Source organism: Lynx rufus, unplaced genomic scaffold, assembly GCF_022079265.1.
Source record: "Lynx rufus isolate CCGP_SWC_20201006 ecotype Redwood Valley unplaced genomic scaffold, mLynRuf1.p SCAF_4, whole genome shotgun sequence".
NCBI lineage: Eukaryota > Metazoa > Chordata > Mammalia > Carnivora > Felidae > Lynx > Lynx rufus.
In genome coordinates, this window is record NW_025814856.1 from 82,102,870 (window position 1) to 82,125,877 (window position 23,008).

General features: G+C 36.8%; 1 protein-coding gene across 1 annotated transcript in view; it reads left to right on the forward strand.

Annotated features, from left to right (window-relative positions):
* FBXL13 (F-box and leucine rich repeat protein 13) overlaps positions 1 to 23,008 on the forward strand; it is a 213,495-nt gene that overhangs the window by 75,402 nt on the left and 115,085 nt on the right. The window contains exons 8-9 of the mRNA XM_047095227.1: positions 9,827 to 9,922; positions 12,299 to 12,431. Of these exons, the coding sequence (XP_046951183.1) occupies positions 9,827 to 9,922; positions 12,299 to 12,431 (229 nt within the window). The remainder of the gene's footprint in view (positions 1 to 9,826; positions 9,923 to 12,298; positions 12,432 to 23,008) is intronic.

Genomic DNA, 23,008 nt, shown 5'->3' on the forward strand with positions numbered 1-23,008 from the left:
CCTAAATCTAATGACTGACATCTTCATAAGAGAAAGGAGAAGGAGGGGCACCTGGGTGGCTCAGTCAGTTAAGCATCTGACTTTGGCTCAGGTCGTGATCTCACGGTCCGTGAGTTCGAGCCCCATGTCGGGCTCTGTGCTGACAGCTCAGAGCCTGGAGCCTGTTTCAGATTCTGTGTCTCCCTCTCTCTCTGCCCCTCCCCTGTTCATGCTCTGTCTCTCTCTGTCTCAAAAATAAATAAACGTTAAAAAAATTTTTTTTTAAAAAAAAGAGAAAGGAGAAGGAGATTCAGAAACACAGATTCACATAAGAGGGAAGCCCACGTGATGACAGAGGCAAAGATTGGAGTGATGTAACTATAAGCCAAAGAATGCTGGTAACCACCAGAAGCTAGGGAGAGGCAAGGAAAGATCCTCCCCTTGAGACTCCAAAGGGAGCATGGCTCTGCTGACACTGATTTCACACTTCCAGCCTCCAGAACTATGACAGAATACATTTCTGTTTTTTTAAGCCACCCAGTTTGTGCTAATTTGTTACAGCAGCCTGAGGAAACTAAGACAGTAACCTTCCAAGGAGTGGTGGTGACTCAGGAATAAAGGCCCAGTGAATAAAGTCTCAGTCCACACTTTGAGCAGCTGTGCTCTTGTGTCCACTGCCTGCATCTTGGGGGTACTTAGAGTTGCTCCCTTTATTGACCTCATGTATTCATGAGTTCTATACAGTTTACTGTCCTTCGGGCTTTACTTCCCATCCTCGTCCCTCTTTGAAGTTGTTCTTATACAACTCTTGCACAAGTCATCTGTTCTCACATCTCTTATACTCTCAGAAATTTGGTCCTCTGCTTCTACTGCCATTCTGTGCAGCTACCTCTCTTTTCTAGGTTGCTTTTACCTCTGGGCATAGGCCCTGTCATGATGCTTCTTCTCTCTTAAAAAACAGTACAAGTGTAGTACATGTATAAAATTGTGTAAGTATAGTTTTCAGGCCATCAGATCTACCATAGTACCTTTCCAATGCTTCCTGACCATTTCAATAACTGACTTAATTGATGGCATATTTTTTCCTTTGTGGTACATACAGACAAAAGGTAAAGTTTTTGCTTTCTTGATAAAGTCCTTTGATGCACAAAGGTATTAAATTTTGATGAAATATAATTTATTTTTTCCTACATTGATCACACTTTTGGTGTGGTATCTTTAAAAAAATTTTTTTTTAAGTTTATTTGTTTTGAGAGAGAAAAAACATGAGCAGGGGAGGGGCAGAGAGAGAGGGAGAGAGAGAATCCTAAGCAGGCTCCACACTGTCAGCACGGAGCTCCATGGGGGCTCAAACTCACAAACTGTGAGATGGAACTCTGAGCTGAAACCAAGTGTTGGATGCTTAACCGACTGAGTCACCCAGGCGCCCCAGTTTTTTGTGTCATATCTAAGAATCCTTTGCCAAACCCAAGGTTATAAAGATTTACCCCTATGTTTTCTTCTAAGAGTTTTATAGTTTTTAGCTCTTATATTGAGGTTGTAGATCCATTTTGAGTTTACTTAACATATGGTATGAGATACGTATCTAAATTCATTGTTTTGTATTTGTATATCCACTTGTCCCAGCATCATTTGTTGAAGAGACTGTCCTTGCCCCATTGAATGATCTTGGCATCCTTGTCAAAATCAATTGGCCATAGATGTATAGGTTTACTTCTGGATCCTCAATTTGATTACATTTGTCTTTGTGTCTATCCTTATTCCAGTACCATGCTATTTTGATTATTGTAGTTTTGTGGTAAGTTTTAAAATTGTGAAGTGTGGGTCCTCCGACGTTATTTTTCTTTTTGAAAACTGTTTAGCTATTTGGGGCCCTTAGCAATTCCATATGAATCTGAATATTGGTTTTTCCATTTCTGAAAAAAAGAACGATTGGCGTTTTCATAGGGTTGCATTGAATCTACAGATCACTTTGGGTTGTATGATATCTTAATATTCTTTAGTAAGCATTACATATTCCTTGGATATTTGATAGAATACTCTCATAAAATACTTTGGTATTTATTTGTTCATGGGCAGACTTCAAATTCTGATTTAATTCCATTTGTTGTTATATGTTATTTGTATTATGTCTTCTAGTCTATGAATATGGGATGTCTTTCTATTTAGTTAGGTCTTCTTTAATTTCTTTTAGTAATGTTTTGTAGTGTTCAGTGCACTAGTCTTTCACCGTGAAAGAATTTAGTGAAATTATTCCATGTATTTTATTCAAAAATGAGGTTATTAAAATATTTTAGGTATGCAAAGAAATATAATGAGCACTTGTGTAATCACTATACAGTTTAAGAAATAAAGTTTAACAAATACAATTAAAGCCTCACTGCATTGTCTTCCCTTGCTCAGAAGTAACTGCTCTCTTAAATTCAGTGTTTATGTTTCCTTACATAGTGTGGTAGGCAGAATAATAGCCCACAAAGATATCCATGTCCTAATCCTCAGAATCTGTGAATATGTTATCTTTATGGCAAAAAGAGTCTTTGTGGATGTGGTTAAGACTGGAAATGGTGAGTTATCCTTGAGTATCTGGGTGGGTTCGGTATAATCACATAGGTCCTTGTAAGTAAAACAGGGAGACAGGACCTCTTATAAATATGTCTCTCCAAGGGCTAGATAAGCCCCAGTGTCTCTAGCTTTTATGACCTAGAGATACCTTCAAGGTCCTGCCTGGGACACATATCTCCTTTATATGTAAATTACTAGGGATCTTCCTGGCATCTTGGAAGCTTGATCTAAAGGAGGAGGCCAAACGATAATCATTTGACCTTCTTGGGGAAACAAGAGAAGAGCTACTACCTTTTGGATCAGAGAAATAAACTAGAAAAGTGGACAAATGGTTATAGATCTAATCCCCATGGTAATGGTAATGGTAATGGAAATGATAATGGAAAGAAAAACATAGAGGAAGTGAAGGCAAAACATTACCTTTATATCATACAGATTTCTGTGCCTCCAGAGGTTAAAGGTTTTTATAGAAGCATTGAGAAATTCAGGGAAGATTTATTTCCTCACATTGATTTATCAGTAATTGAGATCTTTCATATAACTTTTTATCATGACTGTGGATTTGTCAATTTCTCCTTGTATCTTGGTGGCTATGTTATCGGAGGCTTACACATTTAGAATTGTTATAAATCTTTAGTGCATAGTTTGAATTATTTCCTTCATTTATGGTATAGTGACTCTCTTTGTCAGACAAGCTTTAAAAATCCTCCTGAAATAAATCAATCCAACAAGAGGATATAACAATTGTAAATATCTATGTACCCAACATTAAAGCACCTAAATACATAAAGTAAATATTAACTGACATAAAGGAGGAAATTGATGGTAACACAATAATAATAGGGGACTTTAACACACCACTTATATCAATGGATAAATCATCCAGGGAGAAAATCAATACTAAAATAGTGCTTTTGAATGACACATTAGACTAGATGAACTTAACAGATATCTGCAGTACATTCTGTCAAAAACAGCAGAATACACATTGTTTTCAAGTGCACATAGAACATTCTCCAGGATAGATCATGTCTTAGGCCACAAAATAAGTCTTAGTAAATTTAAGAAGATTGAAATCATACCATGCATATTTTCCAACACAAAAGTATGAAACTAGAAATCATTTACAAGAAAAAAAATTGGAAAATACATAAATACATGGGAATAAACAACATGCTATTAAACAATCAATAGGTCAATAAAGAAATCAAAGAAGAAATTAAAAAAACACATGGAAACAAATTAAAATGAAAACACAATGGTCCAAAATCTTCTGGATGTGGAGAAAGCAGTTCCAAGAGGGAAATGTATAGATATACAAGAAAAATCTCAAATATACAATCGAACTTTATATCTAAAGAAACTAGAAAAAGAACAAACCACAAAGTTAGTGGAAGGAAGGAAATAATAAAGATCAGAACAGAAATAAATAAAACAGAGACTAAAAAACAATAGAAAAGATGAATGAAACCAAGAGCTCATTCTTTCAAAAGATAAACAAAATTGATAAACTGTTAGCCAGACTCATCAAGAAAAAAAAGAGAGAACTGAAATAAATAAAATCAGAAATTAAAGAGGAAAAGTAGTAGCTGACAACACAGAAATACAAAGGTTTAAGAGATTACTACAAAAAAAAAATTACATGCCAACAAATTAGACAGCTTAGAAGAAATGGGTAAATTTCTGGAAATACACAATCTTCTAAAACTAAATCAGGAAGAAATAGAGAATTTGAACAGACCAATTACTGGTAACAAAATTGAATCTGGTAACAAAGAAACTCCCAACAAACACAAGTCCAGGACTAGATGTCTTCCTATGTGAATCCTACCAAACATTTAAAGAAGAGATAATATCTATTCTCAAACTATTCCAAAAATAAAGGTGAAGGAAAGCTTTCAATACATTCCACAAAGCCAGCATTACTCTGATATAAAATCAAAGGAAAAAAAGAGAAAAGAAAACTACAGGCCAATATTCTTGAAGAACATAGATCCAAAAAAAAAAAAAAAAAAAAAGAAACCCCCTCAATATATTAGCAAACCAAATTCAACAACACACTAAAAGGATATTCAACACAATCAAATAGGATTTATTCTGGGGAATAAATAAGGATGGTTTAATATTTGATATCAATGAATGTGTATACCATATCAACAAAATGAAAGAAAAAATCATATGATCATCTGAATAGATGTAGAAAAAGCATTTGACAAAATTCAACACCTGTTCATGATAAAAAGTCAACAAAGTGGGTTTAGAGGGAAACTACCTCACATAACAAAGGCCATATATAACAAACTCATAGCTAACATCATACTCAATGGTGAAAAACAGAGCTTTTCCTCTAAAATTAGGAAAAAGACAAAGATATCCACTCTTACCACTTTTATTCAACATAGTACTGGAGGTCATAGTCATAGCAATCAGACAAGAAAAAGAAATAAAAGCCATCCAAATTGGTAAGGAAGAAGTTAAGCTGTCACTATTTGCAGATGACATGATACTATACATAGAAAACCCTAAAGACTCCACCAAGAAACTGTTAGAAGTAATAAATGAATAAGTTGCAGGGTACAAAATTAATACACAGAAACCTGTTGTATTTCTATGTACTGATAACAAAGTAGCAGAAAAAAAATTAAGCAAACAATTCCATTTACCATTGCACCAAAGAGAATATATTACCTAGGAATAAACTTAACCAAAGAGGTGAAAGACCTGTACTCCAAAAGCTATAAAACACTGATGAAAGAAATTAAAGATGACACAAACAAATGGAAACAAATACCATGCTCATAGAATAGAAAGATTAATATTGTTAAAGTGTCCACACTACTCAAAGCAATCTACAGATTCAATTCAATCTCTATGAAAATATCAATAATACTTTTCACAAAACTAAAACAAATAACCTTAAATTTGTATAGGACTACCAAAGACCCTAAATAGCCAAGGCAATCTTGAGAAAGAAGAATAAAGCTGGAAGTACCACAACTCCAGATTTTAAGATATATGACAGATCTATAATAATCAAAACAGTATGGTACTGTCACTAAAACAGACACCTATATCAATAGAACACAAAAGAAAGCCCAGAAATAAATCCGTGCTTATACAGCCAATTAATCTACAACAAAGGAAGCAGAAAATACTATAGGGAGAACACAGTTTCTTGAATAAATGGCTCTGGGAAAACTGGCCAGCCACATGCAAAATAATGAAACTGGATTACTTTCTTAAAGCATACACAAAAATAAATTCAAAATGGATTAAAGGCCTAGATATGATACCTGAAACCATAAATCTTCTAGAAGAAAACATAGCAGTCATTTCTTGGACATCAGTCCTAGCAACATATTATGGGTAGTTCTCCTCAGCCAAGAGAAATAAAAGCAAAAATAAACTACTGGGACTACACTAAAATAAAAAAGCTTTTGCACAGCAAAGGAAACCATCAATAATATGACAAGGCAATTTACTGAATGGGAGAAGATATTTGCAAATGATATATCCAATAATAGGTTAGTATCCAAATACAACGACAAAAAAGAATAATCCAATTTAAAAATGGGCAAAGGACCTGAACAAATATTTTTTCCAAAGGAGACATCCAGATGGCCAAGAGACACATGCAAAGATGCTCCACATCACTAATCATAAGGGAAATACAAAACTGCAATGATATATCATCTATACCAGTCAGAATTGCTAAAATCAAAAAGACAAGAAATAACAAATGTTGGTAAAGATGTGAAGGAAAAGGAACACACTATTGGTAGGAATGTAAATTGATGCAGCCACTGTGGAAAACAGTATGGAGGCTCCTCAAAAATTAAAAATAGAAATACCAAATGATCTAGTAATTTCACTACTGGGTATTTACCAACAAAAAAACTAATTCAAAAATATATATGAACCCCTATGCTTACTGCAGTATTATTTACAATAACCAAGATATGGAAGCAATCTCCATGTTACTGATAGATGAAGGGATAAAGAAGATGTGGTATATATAAACAATGGAATATTATTTGGCCATAAAAAAGAATGAGATCTTGCCATGTGGGACAACGTAGATTGACCTAGAGGGTATTATGCTAAGAGAAAGAAGTAATACAGAGAAAGACAAATACCATATAATTTCACTTAAATGTAGAATCTAAACAACAAAACAAACAAAAGGCAGAAACTTGCTCATAAATACAGAACACTGATGGTTGACAGAGGGGAGGGCATGGAAGAATGGGCAAAATGGATGAAGGGGAGTGGGAAGTATCGGCTTCCAGTTACGGAATGAGTAAGTGACAGGAATGAAAGGTACAGAATAGAAAATATAGTCAATGGTATTGTAATAGCGTACATGGTGACAGATGGTAGCTACACTTGTGGTGAGCACAGCATAATGTATAGAGTTGTCAAATTGCCATTGAACACCTGAAACTAATGTATCATTGTGTGTCAACTATACTTCAATCAAAAAAAACAAATTAATTAAAAAAAATGGACCTGAATTCCTGCTCTGTCACATCAGTCTACATGTCATATAGAGGGGTTCTTACAGTCTTTCACCCTCAGTTTTCTCATTACAATGGGAATAAATATTATCTAATATTAAAAAATCTATCTAAAATACAACTCTGAACAAGATGAACACAAAATGATGAAAGTTTATAGCTCTGGTAGTATCAGAGGGAAAACATTTAAGCAAAAATATCATTAGGAATAATATTTGTTTTCTAACTAATGGATTTTTAAAAATTTATTGTTTCTAGATATAACTGGATTAATATTTCTCTTCTACTACTATACTATTATACTCTTTTTTATATGCTTCTTTTCTCCTTTCCTGCCTTTTTTTTTTGAATTTAAAAAATCTATCCCCTTTTTCCCATTTTCATACTTTAAAAGATATGCATTCTATTTCTACTATATCAGTGGTTTCTCTGAAATATTTTTAACATGTGAATTTACCTTAATAAAGCCTAAAGTAAATTATGACCCATACTTTCTTCCTCATAATCACTACAATTTAAAACACTTAAACTCTGGTTACTCTCTCTTCAATCTTAGAATATTAGTACTATCTAGTGTTTTTATTCCACCTTGTTTTTGTATCCCACATTAGTCATGACCATTACATGCTTTTTAAGGTTAATGGTTTTATTTTCATACTTAGTTTCTTTGCCCATCATTACTATTTCCATCTCACTCCTTTCTTCTGATTCCATTGTCCTTTGGAAGTTCTTTTGTGAAGGGTCTATTGCAGGCAAACTCCATTTTTTTTCCCTCATACGTTTTGTAATTTTTATTGAAAGCTCATCTTTGGGGGGGATTAATCTGTAGGAATCCTAAAAGGCATGGTTTGAAGATGTGTCTCTTCATAGAAATGGTATTTATTTCTGCCAAATATCCCAGAGTTACCACCAAGTTGGCGTCTCTTTGCATGTTAATGTATCAAATCCAATTACAAAGGTAATAAACTTAAACTGGACCCCACAAATAATAAAATTCCAATCCATATGATATCTAGTATTTGGTTTTAAATTCTCTGTGTTTTTTTTTTTTTTTTAATCCCAGGCTAGGTACCTTAGTTTTTTCCTCACCAAATAGGTAGTTGTTGTTGTTGTTGTTGTTTAATCCTGTCTGTTTAATAATGCTGGATTTCTCTCTTTCTTTTTCCTCTTTTCTGACTCTGTTCCTCTTAATCTCTCTGACTCAGGACTCCCAGCTTTGTACAAGCTTGGTAACTTTTTCTGTCCCTGCATGACCAGTAAAATCTGAATCTATTTATTATGCAAAGCAGCAACCATCTCCACTGTTCCCTTATGTAGAGCAACTATACTGAACACCTTCTTATGAGTCTGGGTTTACAAGACTTTGGGCCTGGATATTTTCCTTACTTTCTTAAAAACCCAGGTATGTTAAAAAAAAAAAAAATGTTTGTTTTAGAGAGTAGAAAAGTGGTTGTCAGAGGCTATAACTTTCAGCTATAAGATGTATAAGGTCTGAGGATCTGACATAAAACATGGTGATTTTAATTGATAACACTGTGTTGTATAATTGAAATTTGCTAAGAGAGCAAAACTTAAATGTTATCATCAAAAAGAAAAAAGATAAATATGTGAGGTGATGGATATGTTAATTAACTGTCTGCGGGAGGGATCCTTTCACTATGTATATGTACCTCAAATCACCACAATGTGTACTTAAAATATCTTGAATTTTATGTCAGTTATAGCTCAATGAAGCTGGCATTTAAAAAAATATTTAAAGAAATATTTTTTAAAAGGTTTGTTTTATCATTTACTTATATTTTGTGTCAAGAGGACTTGCAGATTTTCTAGTCTACTGTTTTTCGGAAATAGAAGGCAAGATGGGTTTATTGATCTTTCCTAGGATTCTTTTTTTTTTTTAATGTTTTTTAAAATTTATTTATTTTTTTTTTTTTAATTTTTTTTTCAACGTTTATTTATTTTTGGGACAGAGAGAGACAGAGCATGAACAGGGGAGGGGCAGAGAGAGAGGGAGACATAGAATCGGAAACAGGCTCCAGGCTCCGAGCCATCAGCCCAGAGCCCGACGCGGGGCTCGAACTCACGGACCGTGAGATCGTGACCTGGCTGAAGTCGGACGCTTAACCGACTGCGCCACCCAGGCGCCCCTAAAATTTATTTTTGAGAGAGGGAGAGACAGAGCATGAACAGGGGAGGGGCAGAGAGAGAGAGAGAGAGGGAGACACAGAATCTGAAGCAGGCTCCAGGCTCTGAGCTGTCAGCGCAGAGCCCAGCGTGGGTCTCAAACTCACTAACCATGAGGTCATGACCTGAGCCAAAGTCTGCCGCTTAACCGACTGAGCCACCCTGGATCCACTCGGGTGCCCTTCCTAGGAATTCTTTAACTTTAAAAAGAATCCAGTTGAGTTCAGCAAGCAATCATTGAATGTCTTCTATGTACCATCTTCTATGTACCATCTATTTAGAAAAATCACTCATTTTGTAGCAGAAAGCCACTGTCATCCAGAAAATAAATCTGCATATCTTCTTCCCTATCCTTCTGTGACTATCAATTGTAAAGATCACATTATATCAAAGGCATCATCAGATAAGTTCCAGTGCTTTAGATAAAATTCCTCTCATCAGATAAAATTCCAGCACTTAAACCCCTGCTACTACAATATGGATTATATTATCATGATTAACAACAGCAACAAAAGGTAAGTGGAAGAGTTATATCCAAATTCACACAGTTTTCAAAATTGTGTATTTCTCTTCTTTGTGTTTAGATTTTCTTCTACCTCAGCTTAAAAGATAAAATAATATGTAGTCACGTTTGTCACTCCTGGATGTTGATGACACAAGCAAGCTCGTTGTGGAATGGTGTAAGTAGACACTACCTGAACTATGACTTGATCCTAGTTCTTAAAGGAGAACCGATCCCCATAAAAGCCAACTGTACTAGGGACTACTTTTTCCCCTGCTCCTCCCACGGGGCCACAAACAGTAGGTGCATTTGTTTCTCTTTTGCCCAGGCACAAGGCCAAAGGAAAAGACAGAAAGATAATAATGTTATTTTAAGAGATAGACTATAAGTATTTTCTAAGTTGAATGGTAGATATAAATCAAATATTATTTTTAAATTGAAACAAAGCTCCGTTAGATCTGCATTAGACTTAACATTGCCTCACTCAGGATGCTGCAGAGATAAGTTGAGGAAATGTAAGTGAAGTGCTTCCTATAAAGCCTGGCATGTAGGCAGCACTCAATAAATATCAGCCCCTATTATTGGTTTAAAAAACATAACAAAATAGCACAAAATATAGAGTGAAGGGGAAAAAAAACTAACAAGAAATAGGGCTAAAATATACGACATGTAAACAAAACTTGTTTGATATTCTTCGTGTGTTTGCATGCACACAGACACATATACACTCAGGCGTTTTCTAATATAGACTTCTAGGCAGGTACCTCTATACTATCCTTGTCATTGTACTATTTTTATACATTCTTGTAACCTAGAACATGCTTGTGTTTCTTATTCCAATGAGACACTGGGGAGGGGTCTCAGCCAACAACAAAAAATAAGCATAAATTGCCCCTGCTGACTTCTTTCTTTTCCTTGGATGATACTTTAATCTCTGTAATAATTTATGCTGTCAACTAGTGTTATGGTGGCAACATCTTCCCTGTCACCTAATGTCCAGTTAGTAGATGACTTTACCACCCCTCCTTAACTGCTAGTGATCAGAGGACTTATAACATCATATGCTCAGACAGACCTATGAATAGGTGGCTGGAACCATTCCACATAAATTCTAAACCTTAAATGAAGAAACTAAGAGGGGCTGACAGGTACCACTCATAAATCAAGTCAGCCTCTTAACATTCCATTCTTGGCTTCACTTGGCTTCCACTCTCACCTTGTGCAACAATGGCAAGAAGAAAATGTGCTTCTGTCTCGGCTAATCCATCTTAGCTACCAAATTTAATATTCCTGCCTTAGGTTTATTTTTAGTTTAAGGCAGTGATGCTCAAACTTCAGAATGCATCAGAATTATCTGAAGGGATTGTTAAAACAGATTGCTGGTTGCCAACCCAGAGTCTCTAACTCAGTAGGTCTGGGTGGAGCTTGAGAATTAGTATTTCCAAGTTCAAGGGTGATGCTGATGCTGTTGGTCCCAGGACCATACTTTGAGAATCAATGGTTTAAAGTAATAAATCTCTTTCTTATGTGACAGATTGGGGATGTTACTTTTTTCTTTGGAAAACCTGTAAAGAATTAGGAAAAAAAAAAAAGAATCCAAATGATTGGAAAGAGAAAGAATATATATGACATTAAGATCAGGACAAATCCTGCAGAAGCCTGGCAGAAAAAGCTAGCACCTCTCAATAGGTTAAGTCAGAGAAAATCTGAGCACATGTCAGTGAAGAACAAAGCCTGGGTAGGAAGGCCTTATGTTCAGCACATTTCTCTTTCCACAATTCTACGTTTGCCTTCATCTTCTATTCGTTTTGCCTTCATTTTGGAGTGCTCAAATGTGGCACAGCTAAAACAAACATTTTAGCACAAAGAATAGCTGTGTTCAGAAGGCAGTGAGAAATTGGAAGTTCATAAACTTAATCTTGTAGCTGAAAGACATTATTAATACTATGATATCAATGTTATTGTCAACCAGCCCTCGTCACTCAGCACTCACATAAATCTCTGTGCTCTTCAATTTTACATGCAATCAGCCAGGTACAGTCAGTCCTCTTTCCTTCTCTCCAGACCTCCCTCCTCCAAATTATGAGTTATGAAAAGGCCACTATAAATCTCTCACTCTGAATTGTCTTTTCCATAGTCAAGAACTTAACACATAGTCTGTGCTCATGAATAAAGAAGCAGGCATACATTAATAATGAACCCAGGATGAGTTCATTGACACTGAAGCAGCCTTGGGGCTCACCTGGGGTGATGGGGGGCTATCCAGGTCACTCCAAGACAATCAACTCTGTTGTGGGGTAGATGTGAGACTCTTGTCCTCCCAGCTGTTGACCTGGACTGGACATTTGGAATCTGTTTGCAATTAAACCTGGGAATGACCATGAACAAAAAAAAATGTGTTTGTAATTAAACTCCAGAATGACCATGAAAACAAAGAAATGAAAAAATGAGAGATGTGGTGAAGAAATGTTGCTTGGTGCTTTAAAAATATTAAAAATTTTTACATGCAAAAGATCTTTCTCACTTCTTAACGTCTTTTGTTTATCCTTTTTAGATTGATTTTTCCACAGTAAAAAACATCATCACAGATAAATATATAGTGTCTACTTTGCAAAGGTGGCGTCTAAACGTGCTGCGTTTGAATTTTCGTGGTTGTATTCTCCGCTTGAAAACCTTGAGATCTGTCAGTGAGTATGTTCATTACAACTCTTTGTCTTGCTTTTATGTTTTTTAATTAAACAAATATAAAGAAAAATATAAAACAAAAAGGACACTTCAGTTATGGTCTTAGGCCATAAGGATGCCAATTAAAAACATTTAAAATGCTTATAATATAGTCAACTCTTAATGGATTGTATGATCTGGGAGTTGGTCCTTTGTCCATTCTTTTTTTTTTAAGTTTATTTATTTTGAGAGAGATGGAGGCAATGTGAGCAGGGTAGGAGCAGAGAGAGAGAGAGAGAGAGAGAGAGAGAGGGAGAGAGAGAATCTCAAGCAGGCTCCATGCTGCCAACACAAGAGCCCAACATGGGGCTCGAACTCACAAAATAATGAAATCATGACCTGAACTGAAACCAAGAGTCAGACACTTAACTGACTGAGCCACCCAGGTGCTCCGGTCCTTTGTCCATTCTTACTGACCACTTTTTTTTGGTCTAGCATTTGTCTATCTATGTATATTCAATTCATCTACTAAAAAAAATACAATATAAGAATATATTATCAATTTAAAAATTCTAACAATAGACAGTAAAAAGCAAAAAACCTCCCTGTATCTCCCTCAAAACCATTAACTTACTCAAAGGTATTCAATGGTATTAGTTTTCTGTTCTTTTTTTAAAATTTTTAAAAATGTTTTTATTTTATTTTTTAAAAAAAAATTTTTTTTTTCAACGTTTATTTATTTTTGGGACAGAGAGAGACAGAGCATGAACGGGGGAGGGGCAGAGAGAGAGGGAGACACAGAATCGGAAACAGGCTCCAGGCTCTGAGCCATCAGCCCAGAGCCCGACGCGGGGCTCGAACTCACGGACCGCGAGATCGTGACCTGGCTGAAGTCGGACGCTTAACCGACTGCACCACCCAGGCGCCCCTAAAATGTTTTTATTTTATTTTTGAGAGAGACAGAGCACAAGTGGGGGAGGGGCAGAGAGAGACGGGGCACAGAATTTGAAGCAGGCTTCAGGCTCCCAGCTGCAAGCACAGAGCCCAATGTGGGCCCACAAACCACAAGATCATGTCCTGAGCTGAAGTTGGGTGCTTAACCAACTGAACCACCCAGGCACCCCTAGTTTTCTGTTTTTCTAAAATACATTTACATATATGTGATTAAAAATACACAATTAAAGATTTTAATATGAAATGGATCATATTGTTTTATATTTTCTTTTATATCCTGAAAATCTTTCCATGTCAGTCTATATAGAACTACTAAATTATTTTTAAATCATTAAACTCATTTTCCATACTGTGGATGTAGCATAATTTATTTAACTTTCTTCCTCTTGATGGATATTGAGGTTATTGAGCAGCTGGCTCATTGGTCTAGGGGTATGATTCTCGGTTTGGATATTGAGGTTTTTTCCAGTTTTCTCCCAGCTGCTTTGTACTTTCACTGTGACATGTGTATTTAATTGCCTTAGTCATTTTGAGTTGTCATAATAAAGTCTCATAGACAGCAGAAACTTATTTCCCACAGTTCTGGAAGCTGGATGTCCAAGATCAGGTCTAGAGAGGGCCCTCTTCTAGGTCATAAATGGTTGTCATCTTTTTGTGTCCTCACATGGCAGAGAGTAGGAGAGAGAGATCTCTGGGGTTCCTTGTATAAAGGCACTAATCCTATTCATGAAAGCTCTACCCTAATTATGTCCTGAAGGCCCTACCTCCTAATACCATCACACAGGGGGCTAGGATTTCAACATATGAATTTGGCCAAGGGGCACATTCAGTCCATTGCATTAACATATGTATTTATTTATTTTGAAAGAGAGAGAGAGAGAGAGAGTATGTGAGTGGGGGAGGGGCAGACAGAAAGGGAGAGAGAATACCCAGCAAACTCTGTGCTAATGGCATGAACCCACAAACCGTGAGGTTATGACCTGAGCTGAAAACCAGTCAGACACTCAATGACTAAGCCACTCAGGCACCCCAACCCATTTGTTTTTTAAGGTGCATTTCAGCTTCCTTATATATTTCTGGAAATGAGAGAAAAAACATATTTAGAAAAGTGTACATTCATACTGATTTCAGATAATGAGAAAGAAAGCCATAAACATGTAAATACCAACATCGATGAGTCTAGAGATATATGAGGGAAAGCAAGTTGCAGAATGACATATATAATCTAATACCATTTGCATACAAGTTTTCAATGTGCAAAATAATATATACTTTACCTTTTGAAATAATTTCAATAATACATATTTAAGGAAAATGTAAAAAGCATGCATGGGAAGGAAAACTCCAAATGCAAGATAGTGGTTATCTCTTGAGGTGGACAGAGTTGAATGAAATGGGGAAAAGTTTCACAAAGAGTTTCAAGTGTATCTATAATTTTTTTTAAATAGAAAAATAAATAAAATATACCAAATTGGATAATTCTGACTGGTTGCTGATACTGAAAAAAGCTATAGTTTTTATGTTACTGTATTTGATTACATATTAAAGTGTCTTCTTGGTTTTAACAGTTTGTCAGTTGATTCTTTTGGGTTTGACAGGCAGATCATTTATTTCCATTCATTCCTAGTCTTATATCTTTTATTTCTCCTTTTTTTTTTCTCCCAGTAGCAGGGATATAGAGCCATATTGTCTTATTCTTGACTCCTTTTTTCATATTTTTAATGAGAATAGTGTTATTATTATTATTATATCTTTTATTTCTGGGATACACTCTTTATAGAGATATAATGCTGTTCCTTTTTTTACAGCAGCCATGTTCTGTTTGTTCCTCATTCAGTCTGGTCATGTCTGCCTTTGGAATTTTAGGAACTGTTAATTTCTGATCCACCAATACCATTCCTGTTTTGTTTTCCAGAGATATTACAGATTTTTGGAAAAAAAATCATTTCTCAGAATTTGGGTAGGAGAGGAAAGCTGAAATATGGGCTTAGTCTGCTATCTTGAATGAATTTATTACTTTATTAGTAATAAAGAGTTAACAAAATAATTGTAAGCCTTAATGTGCTAGCCATCCAGTTTATAGCATTATCTACAATAGCCAAATTATGGAAAAACCTAAGTGTCCATCGACTGATGAATGGACAAAGAAGTAGTATGTATACAATGGAATATTACTCACCCATAAAAGAGAATGAAATCTTTCCATTTGCAACGACATGGTCGGAACCAGAGAGTACTATGCTAAGTGAAAGAAGTCACAGAAAGATAAATACCTTATGATTTCACTCGTGGAATTCAAGAAACGAAACAAAGAAAAAAAAAGAAAGAAAGAGGTACACTAAGAATAGACTCTTAACTATAGAGAACAAACTGATGGTTACCAGAGGGAAGGTAAGTGGAGGGATTGTGTTAAACAGGTGATGGGAATTAAGGAGTGCACTTGTTGTGATGAGCACTGGACATTGCGTGGAATTGTTGAATCACTGTATTATACACCTGAATCTAATATCATGCTGTATGTTAACCGGAATTTAAATAAAACTTAAAAAGTGTGCTAGCCACCCAAACTCACTCTCTGTCTCCAGAAAAATGTACTATTTAATAGTGGACTCAAGATGCAACATTTAAGGTTTTGGTTTGACCTAAGATTTTCATGTTGGCAATGGTGGTTGAACACTGGGGTGAGTTTCTGACAAATGGCAGGGCACATATGTCTGGAAGCTTTCATTCCAAGTCTTTTTTTTTTTTTTAGTCATAAAAGAGTGTTGAGTTTTGTCAAATGCTTTTTCACCGAGATTTTTTCTTCATTCTATTAATATGCTGCTATCACATTGATTGATTTTTATATGTTGAACCACCTTCACTTTCCTGGGACCAATCTCACTTATTCATGGTGTATAATCCTTTCACCATGCTGCTGTATTTTCTTTGCTAATACTTTGTTGAGGATTTTCACATCTATATTTAAAAGGAATATTGGCCTATAGTTTCCCTTTCTTGTGACGTCTTTGCCTGGCTTTGTTATCGGGGTAACACTGGCTTCGCAGAATGAGTTAGGAGCTATTTTCTCCTTTTCCACATCTTCGAAGAGTTTGAGAAGGATTGGTGTTAATTATTCTTTAAATGTTTGGTGGAATTTGCCACTGAAGCCATCTGGCCCTAGGTTTTTCTTTGTTGGAGGTGTTTTGATTGCTGATTTAATATCCTTATTTGTTATAGATGTATTCAGATTTTATGTTTCTTCCTGAGTCAAGTTTGATAGCTTGTGTGTTCCTAGGAATTTGCCAATTCCATGTAGGTAACCCAATCTGTTGAGGCATAATTGTGCATAGAATTCTCTTATAATCCTTCTTATACCTGTGAAGTAAGCAGTAATGCATCATTTTCATTTGCAATTTTAGAAATTTTCGTCTTCCCTCTTGTTTTTCTTGGTCAGTCTAGCTACAGGTTTGTTAATTTTGTTGATCATTTCAAATAACCAACTTTTAGTTCTTTTTTTGTTGTAGCAAAATATACTTAACATAAAAGTTGCCATTTTAACCATTTTAAGTGTACAGTTCTGTGCCTTCATATTGTTGTGGAACCATCATCACCATCCACCTCCCGAACTTTTCCAAGTTTTTTTTTTCAGTTGCAAAACTGAAATTCTGAACCATGAAATATGAACTCCCCATTTCTCCCTACTACCAACCCATGACAAGCACCATTATATTTTATTTCTCTATGGATTTGGCTACCTCATATAAGCAGAATCATACAATATCTGCTCTTTTTTTTTTTCTTTTTTTTTTTTTAACATTTATTTATTTTTGGGACAGAGAGAGACAGAGCATGAAAGGGGGAGGGGCAGAGAGAGAGGGAGACACAGAATCGGAAACAGGCTCCAGGCTCTGAGCCATCAGCCCAGAGCCCGACGCGGGGCTCGAACTCACGGGCCAGCGAGATCGTGACCTGGCTGAAGTCAGACGCTTAACCGACTGCGCCACCCAGGCGCCCCAATATCTGCTCTTTTGAGCCTGGTTTCTTTCACTTAGCGTCATGTCTGCAAGTTTCACCCATGTGGAGGCTCATATCTGAATCTCTCTCTTTTTTAAGAGCGAAAAATACTCCATTAGGATAAAGGACCTGAATGTGAGACAGGAAACCATCAAAACCCTAGAGGAGAAAGCAGGGAAAAACCTCTCTGACCTCAGCCGCAGCAATTTCTTACTTGAGACATCTCCAAAGGAAAGGGAATTAAAAGCAAAATGAACTATCGGAACCTCATGAAGATAAAAAGCTTCTGCACTGCAAAGGAAACAATCAACAAAACTAAAAGGCAACCAACGGAATGGGAAAAGATATTTGCAAATGACATATCAGACAAAGGGCTGGTATCCAAAATCTATAAAGAGCTCACCAAACTCCACACCCAAAAAACAAATAATCCAGTGAAGAAATGGGCAGAAAACATGAATAGACACTTCTCTAAAGAAGACATCCGGATGGCCAACAGGCACATGAAAAGATGCTCAACATCGCTCCTCATCAGGGAAATACAAATCAAAACCACACTCAGATATCACCTCATGCCAGTCAGAGTGGCCAAAATGAACAAATCAGGAGACTATAGATGCTGGCGAGGATGTGGAGAAATGGGAACCCTCTTGCACTGTTGGCGGGAATGCAAACTGGTGCAGCCACTCTGGAAAACAGTGTGGAGGTTCCTCAAAAAATTAAAACTAGACCTACCCTATGACCCAGCAGTAACACTGCTAGGAATTTACCCAAGGGATACAAGAGTACTGATGCATAGGGGCACTTGTACCCCAATGTTTATAGCAGCACTCTCAACAATAGCCAAATTATGGAAAGAGCCTAAATGTCCATCAACTGATGAATGCATAAAGAAATTGTGGTTTATATACACAATGGAATACTACATGGCAATGAGAAAGAATGAAATATGGCCCTTTGTAGCAACATGGATGGAACTGGAGAGTGTTATGCTAAGTGAAATAAGTCATATAGAGAAGGACAGATTCCATGTTTTCACTCCTATGTGGATCCTGAGAAACTTAACAGAAGACCACGGGGGAGGGGAAGGAAAAAAAATGGTTAGAGAGGGAGGGAGCCAAAACATAAGAGACTCCTAAAAACTGAGAACGAACTGAGGGTTTATGGGGGGTGGGAGGGAGTGGAGGGTGGGTGATGGGTATTGAGGAAGGCACCTGTTGGGATGAGCACTGGGTGTTGTATGGAAACCAATTTCACAATAAACTTCATATTAAAAAAAAAGAAAGAAAAATACTCCATTAGATGTTCTTAACCACATTTTGTTTATCTACTCATCCATCAGTAGACACAGGTTCCTTCTGCTTTTTGGCTATTGTGAAATAATGCTGCTATGAACATGATTTTTAAACATCAACTTTGATTTTTATTGATTCTATTGGTTTTCTATTTTCTATTTTATCCCCGCTCCAATCTTTATTATCCTGCTTGCATTGGGTTTTGCTTGCTCTTCTTTTTTAGTGTCTTAAGGTGGAAGGTTAAGCTTATTGATTTGAGGTTTATATTCTTTTAAAATGTTGGCATATATGGCTATAATCTTCCCTGGATTTTTTTTTTAACATGTTTCCACATAAACACTTTTCCTGATGCCTATGCACAAAGTCCACTGGGAAGTTTGGGATGGTGATGAAATGGGCAACATGAAATTGCAACTTGTGTGGAAAATACAGAGAGGGCCAAAAAATGAAAATTCTGTACTGTACAATGGGCATATGTTCATTACATCAGATAACAATATCTTCTATATGTCATATGTATTTCATTTATTGTATCATATATATAGATACGTGGACCTTAGTTTATATTTTATCTGAGGTCTAAGAGAGCCAAAAATATTGTCTTAAGGGTTTTTTTTTAAGTTAGTTTATTTGTGAGAGAAAGAGAGAGAGACAAAGAGAGAGAGAGAAAGAGAGAGCGAGAGGGAGAGCAAGTGAGTAGGGGAGGGGCAGAGAGAGAGAATCCCAAGCAGGCTCTGTGCTGTCAGCACAGAGGCAATGTGAAGCTCGATCTCATGAAAAGTGAGATCATGACCTGAGCTGAAATCAAGAGATGCCTAACTGACTGAGCCACCCTGGGCCCCCTGTCTCAAGTTTTTTGATATTTTGTTGTCTACTTAAAAATATTTAGTATTAAGGGGTGCCTGGGTGGCTCAGTCAGTTAAGCATCTGACTTCGGCTCAGGTCATGATCTCACAGTTTGTGAGTTTGAGCCCCACAACAGGCTCTGTGCTGACAGCTTGAAACCTGGAGCCTGCTTTGGATTCTCTCTCTCTCTCTCTCTCTCTCTCTCTCTCTCTGTCCCTCCCCAACTTGTGCTCTGTCTCTCAAAAATAAATAAATGTAAAAAAAAAAATTAGAAAAAAATTTAGTATTAAGGCACCTGAGTGGCTCAGTCAGTTAAGTGGCAGACTCTTGATTTTGGCTCAGGTCATGATCTCACTTTTTGTGAGATAAAGCCCCACATTGGGTTCTGTGCTGGCAGTGTGCAGAGCCTGCTTCTGATTCTCCCTGTCTCTCTGCCCCTCCCCAGCTCATGCTTGCTCACTCTCAAAATAAAGAAATAAACTTAAAAAAATTTTTTTAAATTTAGTATTTCTCTAGAAGTGTAATTCTTGGTAAAAATGCCTTTATCATGGAAAAAATTAAACATGAAAGCCTGAGTAGACCTTAATTTTCTAAGGGAGTAAATGTAATGCTTATCTCATCTTTTTGATATTTTCAATTTGCTAAGGATTACTTAATAAAATCAGTTTTAATTCCAGCTACCTCGAGTGTATCAAAGATTAAATAAAACCCAATCTCAGAGATGTTTCAGCTTTTCAATTTTTCCCCCCAGCTAAGGTTAGTCTGTTGGTGTGTCTAGAATTACACACATTTTTGGCAAGAAGTTTGACTTTCTGACGGTTACACTGAAGATAAATACTGGCTGATTATTTGAGCTGTTTGGCTGAATGGCCACAAGAGTTGTACAAAATCCTGGTCTGCAAAAACTCTATAATAAAATTAGCTTTAAATTGTTATCTTAAAATCTTTAAAAGGCAGATGAAGGCAGGGGAGAAAATGCTTGCTCTAATATTGTGACAATCAAGTGTGCAGAGTATATGCTAAAACACTTTAGCAAATGTTTGGCAAGGGTACACAAGTGATTTTTTTTTTAGTGTTTATTTATTTTTGAGACAGAGAGAGACACAACACTAGCAGGGGAGGGGCAGAGAGAAAGGGAGACACAGAATCTGAAGCAGGCTCCAGGCTCTGAGTGGTCAGCACAGAGCCAGACGTGGGGCTTGAACTCATGAACCCGCCAGATCATGACCTGAGCCGAAGTCGGACACTTAACCAACTGAGCCACCCAGGCGCCCCCACAAGTGATTTTTAAGTTCAGCAGTTGTGTTGTTGTGCTGGAGTAAAACAGATATATTAGGGACGAGGAGCCATCCCTAATTTTTCTACACTCACTCAATGACTGCAAGATTAGAGCAGTCCGGAAGAAGCTTTGACTTGTGGATACCCTTGGAGTTGCATGTTTATGCTTCTAGAATTTGTGAGATACAATATTGACATTTTTTTGAACAGGCTTATGAAGTAATTTTCCAGTCTGCCTGCCACGTTCGTGTTGTTCTTATTCATTCTAGCATTGATACGGATTTGTTAGTCACATATTACATCTTCCTGTACACACCAATACCCCACACCTCCTGAAGAAAGGAGCCTCGATGTCTCATAGAATTTAGGCAAGTAGATTCTTAGTACTGAATTGCTTCTATTTGCCAGAGCAGGAGAAACAGATTTTTCAGAAACAGATGTTAGTTGATATAGGGCATAAAGCTCCAGAGGATGAATGATTAGTAAATGAAAACTCTGAACTGGTTAATGTTAAGTATCTTTCCCAAATAACCAGGCAGTAGGTCTGAGCTGACTCAGACTTAGGACTCAAGAGACCTCAGCTTGAAGTGAATCTTACTTACTTCAGAAAAATTAGGGAATTTCAGGATTAGCAGGAAAGTTAAAACAAAACAAAACAAAACTTGAGTATTTATCCAAATACTCACGTAACATTTGGATAAATAGCCAAGTGACATTTAAACATGTATGTTCAAATATGTAGTTCTCAGGATTATTATATTTTTGACTGCCACAAAATATACTTATTTTTTTAAATCTCCTGACCCTCATCATCTATTGAACAGAAGGCAGTTTCAAAGGCAAGTTATTAAACTATCAAGAAATTGGCAGAAGGGGATGTACCTAATTGTTCATTCCATCATTGATCAACTATACTTCCCTGAAAAGTATAAACTCTGATACAGAGAAGGGGCAAATCCTAAGCTTTCAAAAATGTACTTCAATTTCAGTCCTGGGAGATACTAACAACTCTAACTTACTTTTGGATGGTCTGGATCAATTTCTATGCATTGCTAGCGCTTTATTTCCAATTAGACCTGGAGGGTGACACTGTCGATAAAAATCAAATCACCAACTAGCCTCCAAAAATTGAACCAGAGAGTAACTTGGGCCCTTTGTCTGAATCGGATTTAATCTCTTTTTTTTTCCTCCCAGAACCCTTGTGTCCCTACCACGTGACTTGGTCTCCTACTGAGGTCCCACTCAGGCTTTTTCCACCGTCACATCTTGGCTGTTTCAGGTCTTGTGTCCTTACTATTCTGAGTGTTCATGAACGTTCACACTCTGGTAACAGATTGAACAGTAAGGTGAAGATTTGCATTGAGACCCGAGTATGCATAAGTCTCTCCCCCTAATTCCAACCACTGGTAAAATGGGCAGAGTGGTTAGAACCTCATAATCTAGGGTCCTTCCCTGAACCACTAGCTCCAGCAATTCTTCCAGCATCCCATTCTCTTGGTTTCTGATATGTACTAAATGACTTGGGCCAAAGACTCTCTCCTGCCAGCTGCCCTTGCGGGTGTTTCTGGACAAAAAGGCTTAACTTTCCTGGTACCTATTCCTCTTCTGGGGTCTGATTCTGCAAGTTCTGATGTGAGGCAGCCGTGGCCAACAGTGACTGTGAGAGTGCTCTGCACACCTGCCCAGCAGCCAGGGCTAAGATGGACCTGAATGCTGGCTCTGTCACCCGCCAGCTCTGTGACGTTATCCAAGCTACCTAAACTCCAAGCTTTGGATTCCTCATCTAGAAAAGACAGATAGTATTACCTCCCTCAGAGGGATCTTGTTGAGAATTAGAAATAGAATATGTGAAGCTTTTAGCACAGTGTATGGCATCTAGTAGGTGCTTAAGAAACTATTTGTATATGAAAGAAACTATTTGTCATATACTATCTTCTATGCTTTGTGCAAGGATCAAATGAGACCAGTTGCTAAACTTTGTAGGAATACCTTGATAGAAGAATGAAAATGTATTCAACTCAGAGTGAAAGGGAAATGTCTATAAAAAGGAAAAAGTTGTTTAAAAATTTTTTTTAAGTTTATTTATTTTGAGAGAGAGAGAGAGAGAGAGAGAAAGAGTGGGTCAGGGTCAGGGACAGAGACCGAATCCCAAGCAGGCTCTGCACTGTCAGTGCAGAGCCCACCGTGGGCTCGAACCCATGAACTGTGAGATCACGACCTGAGCTGAGATT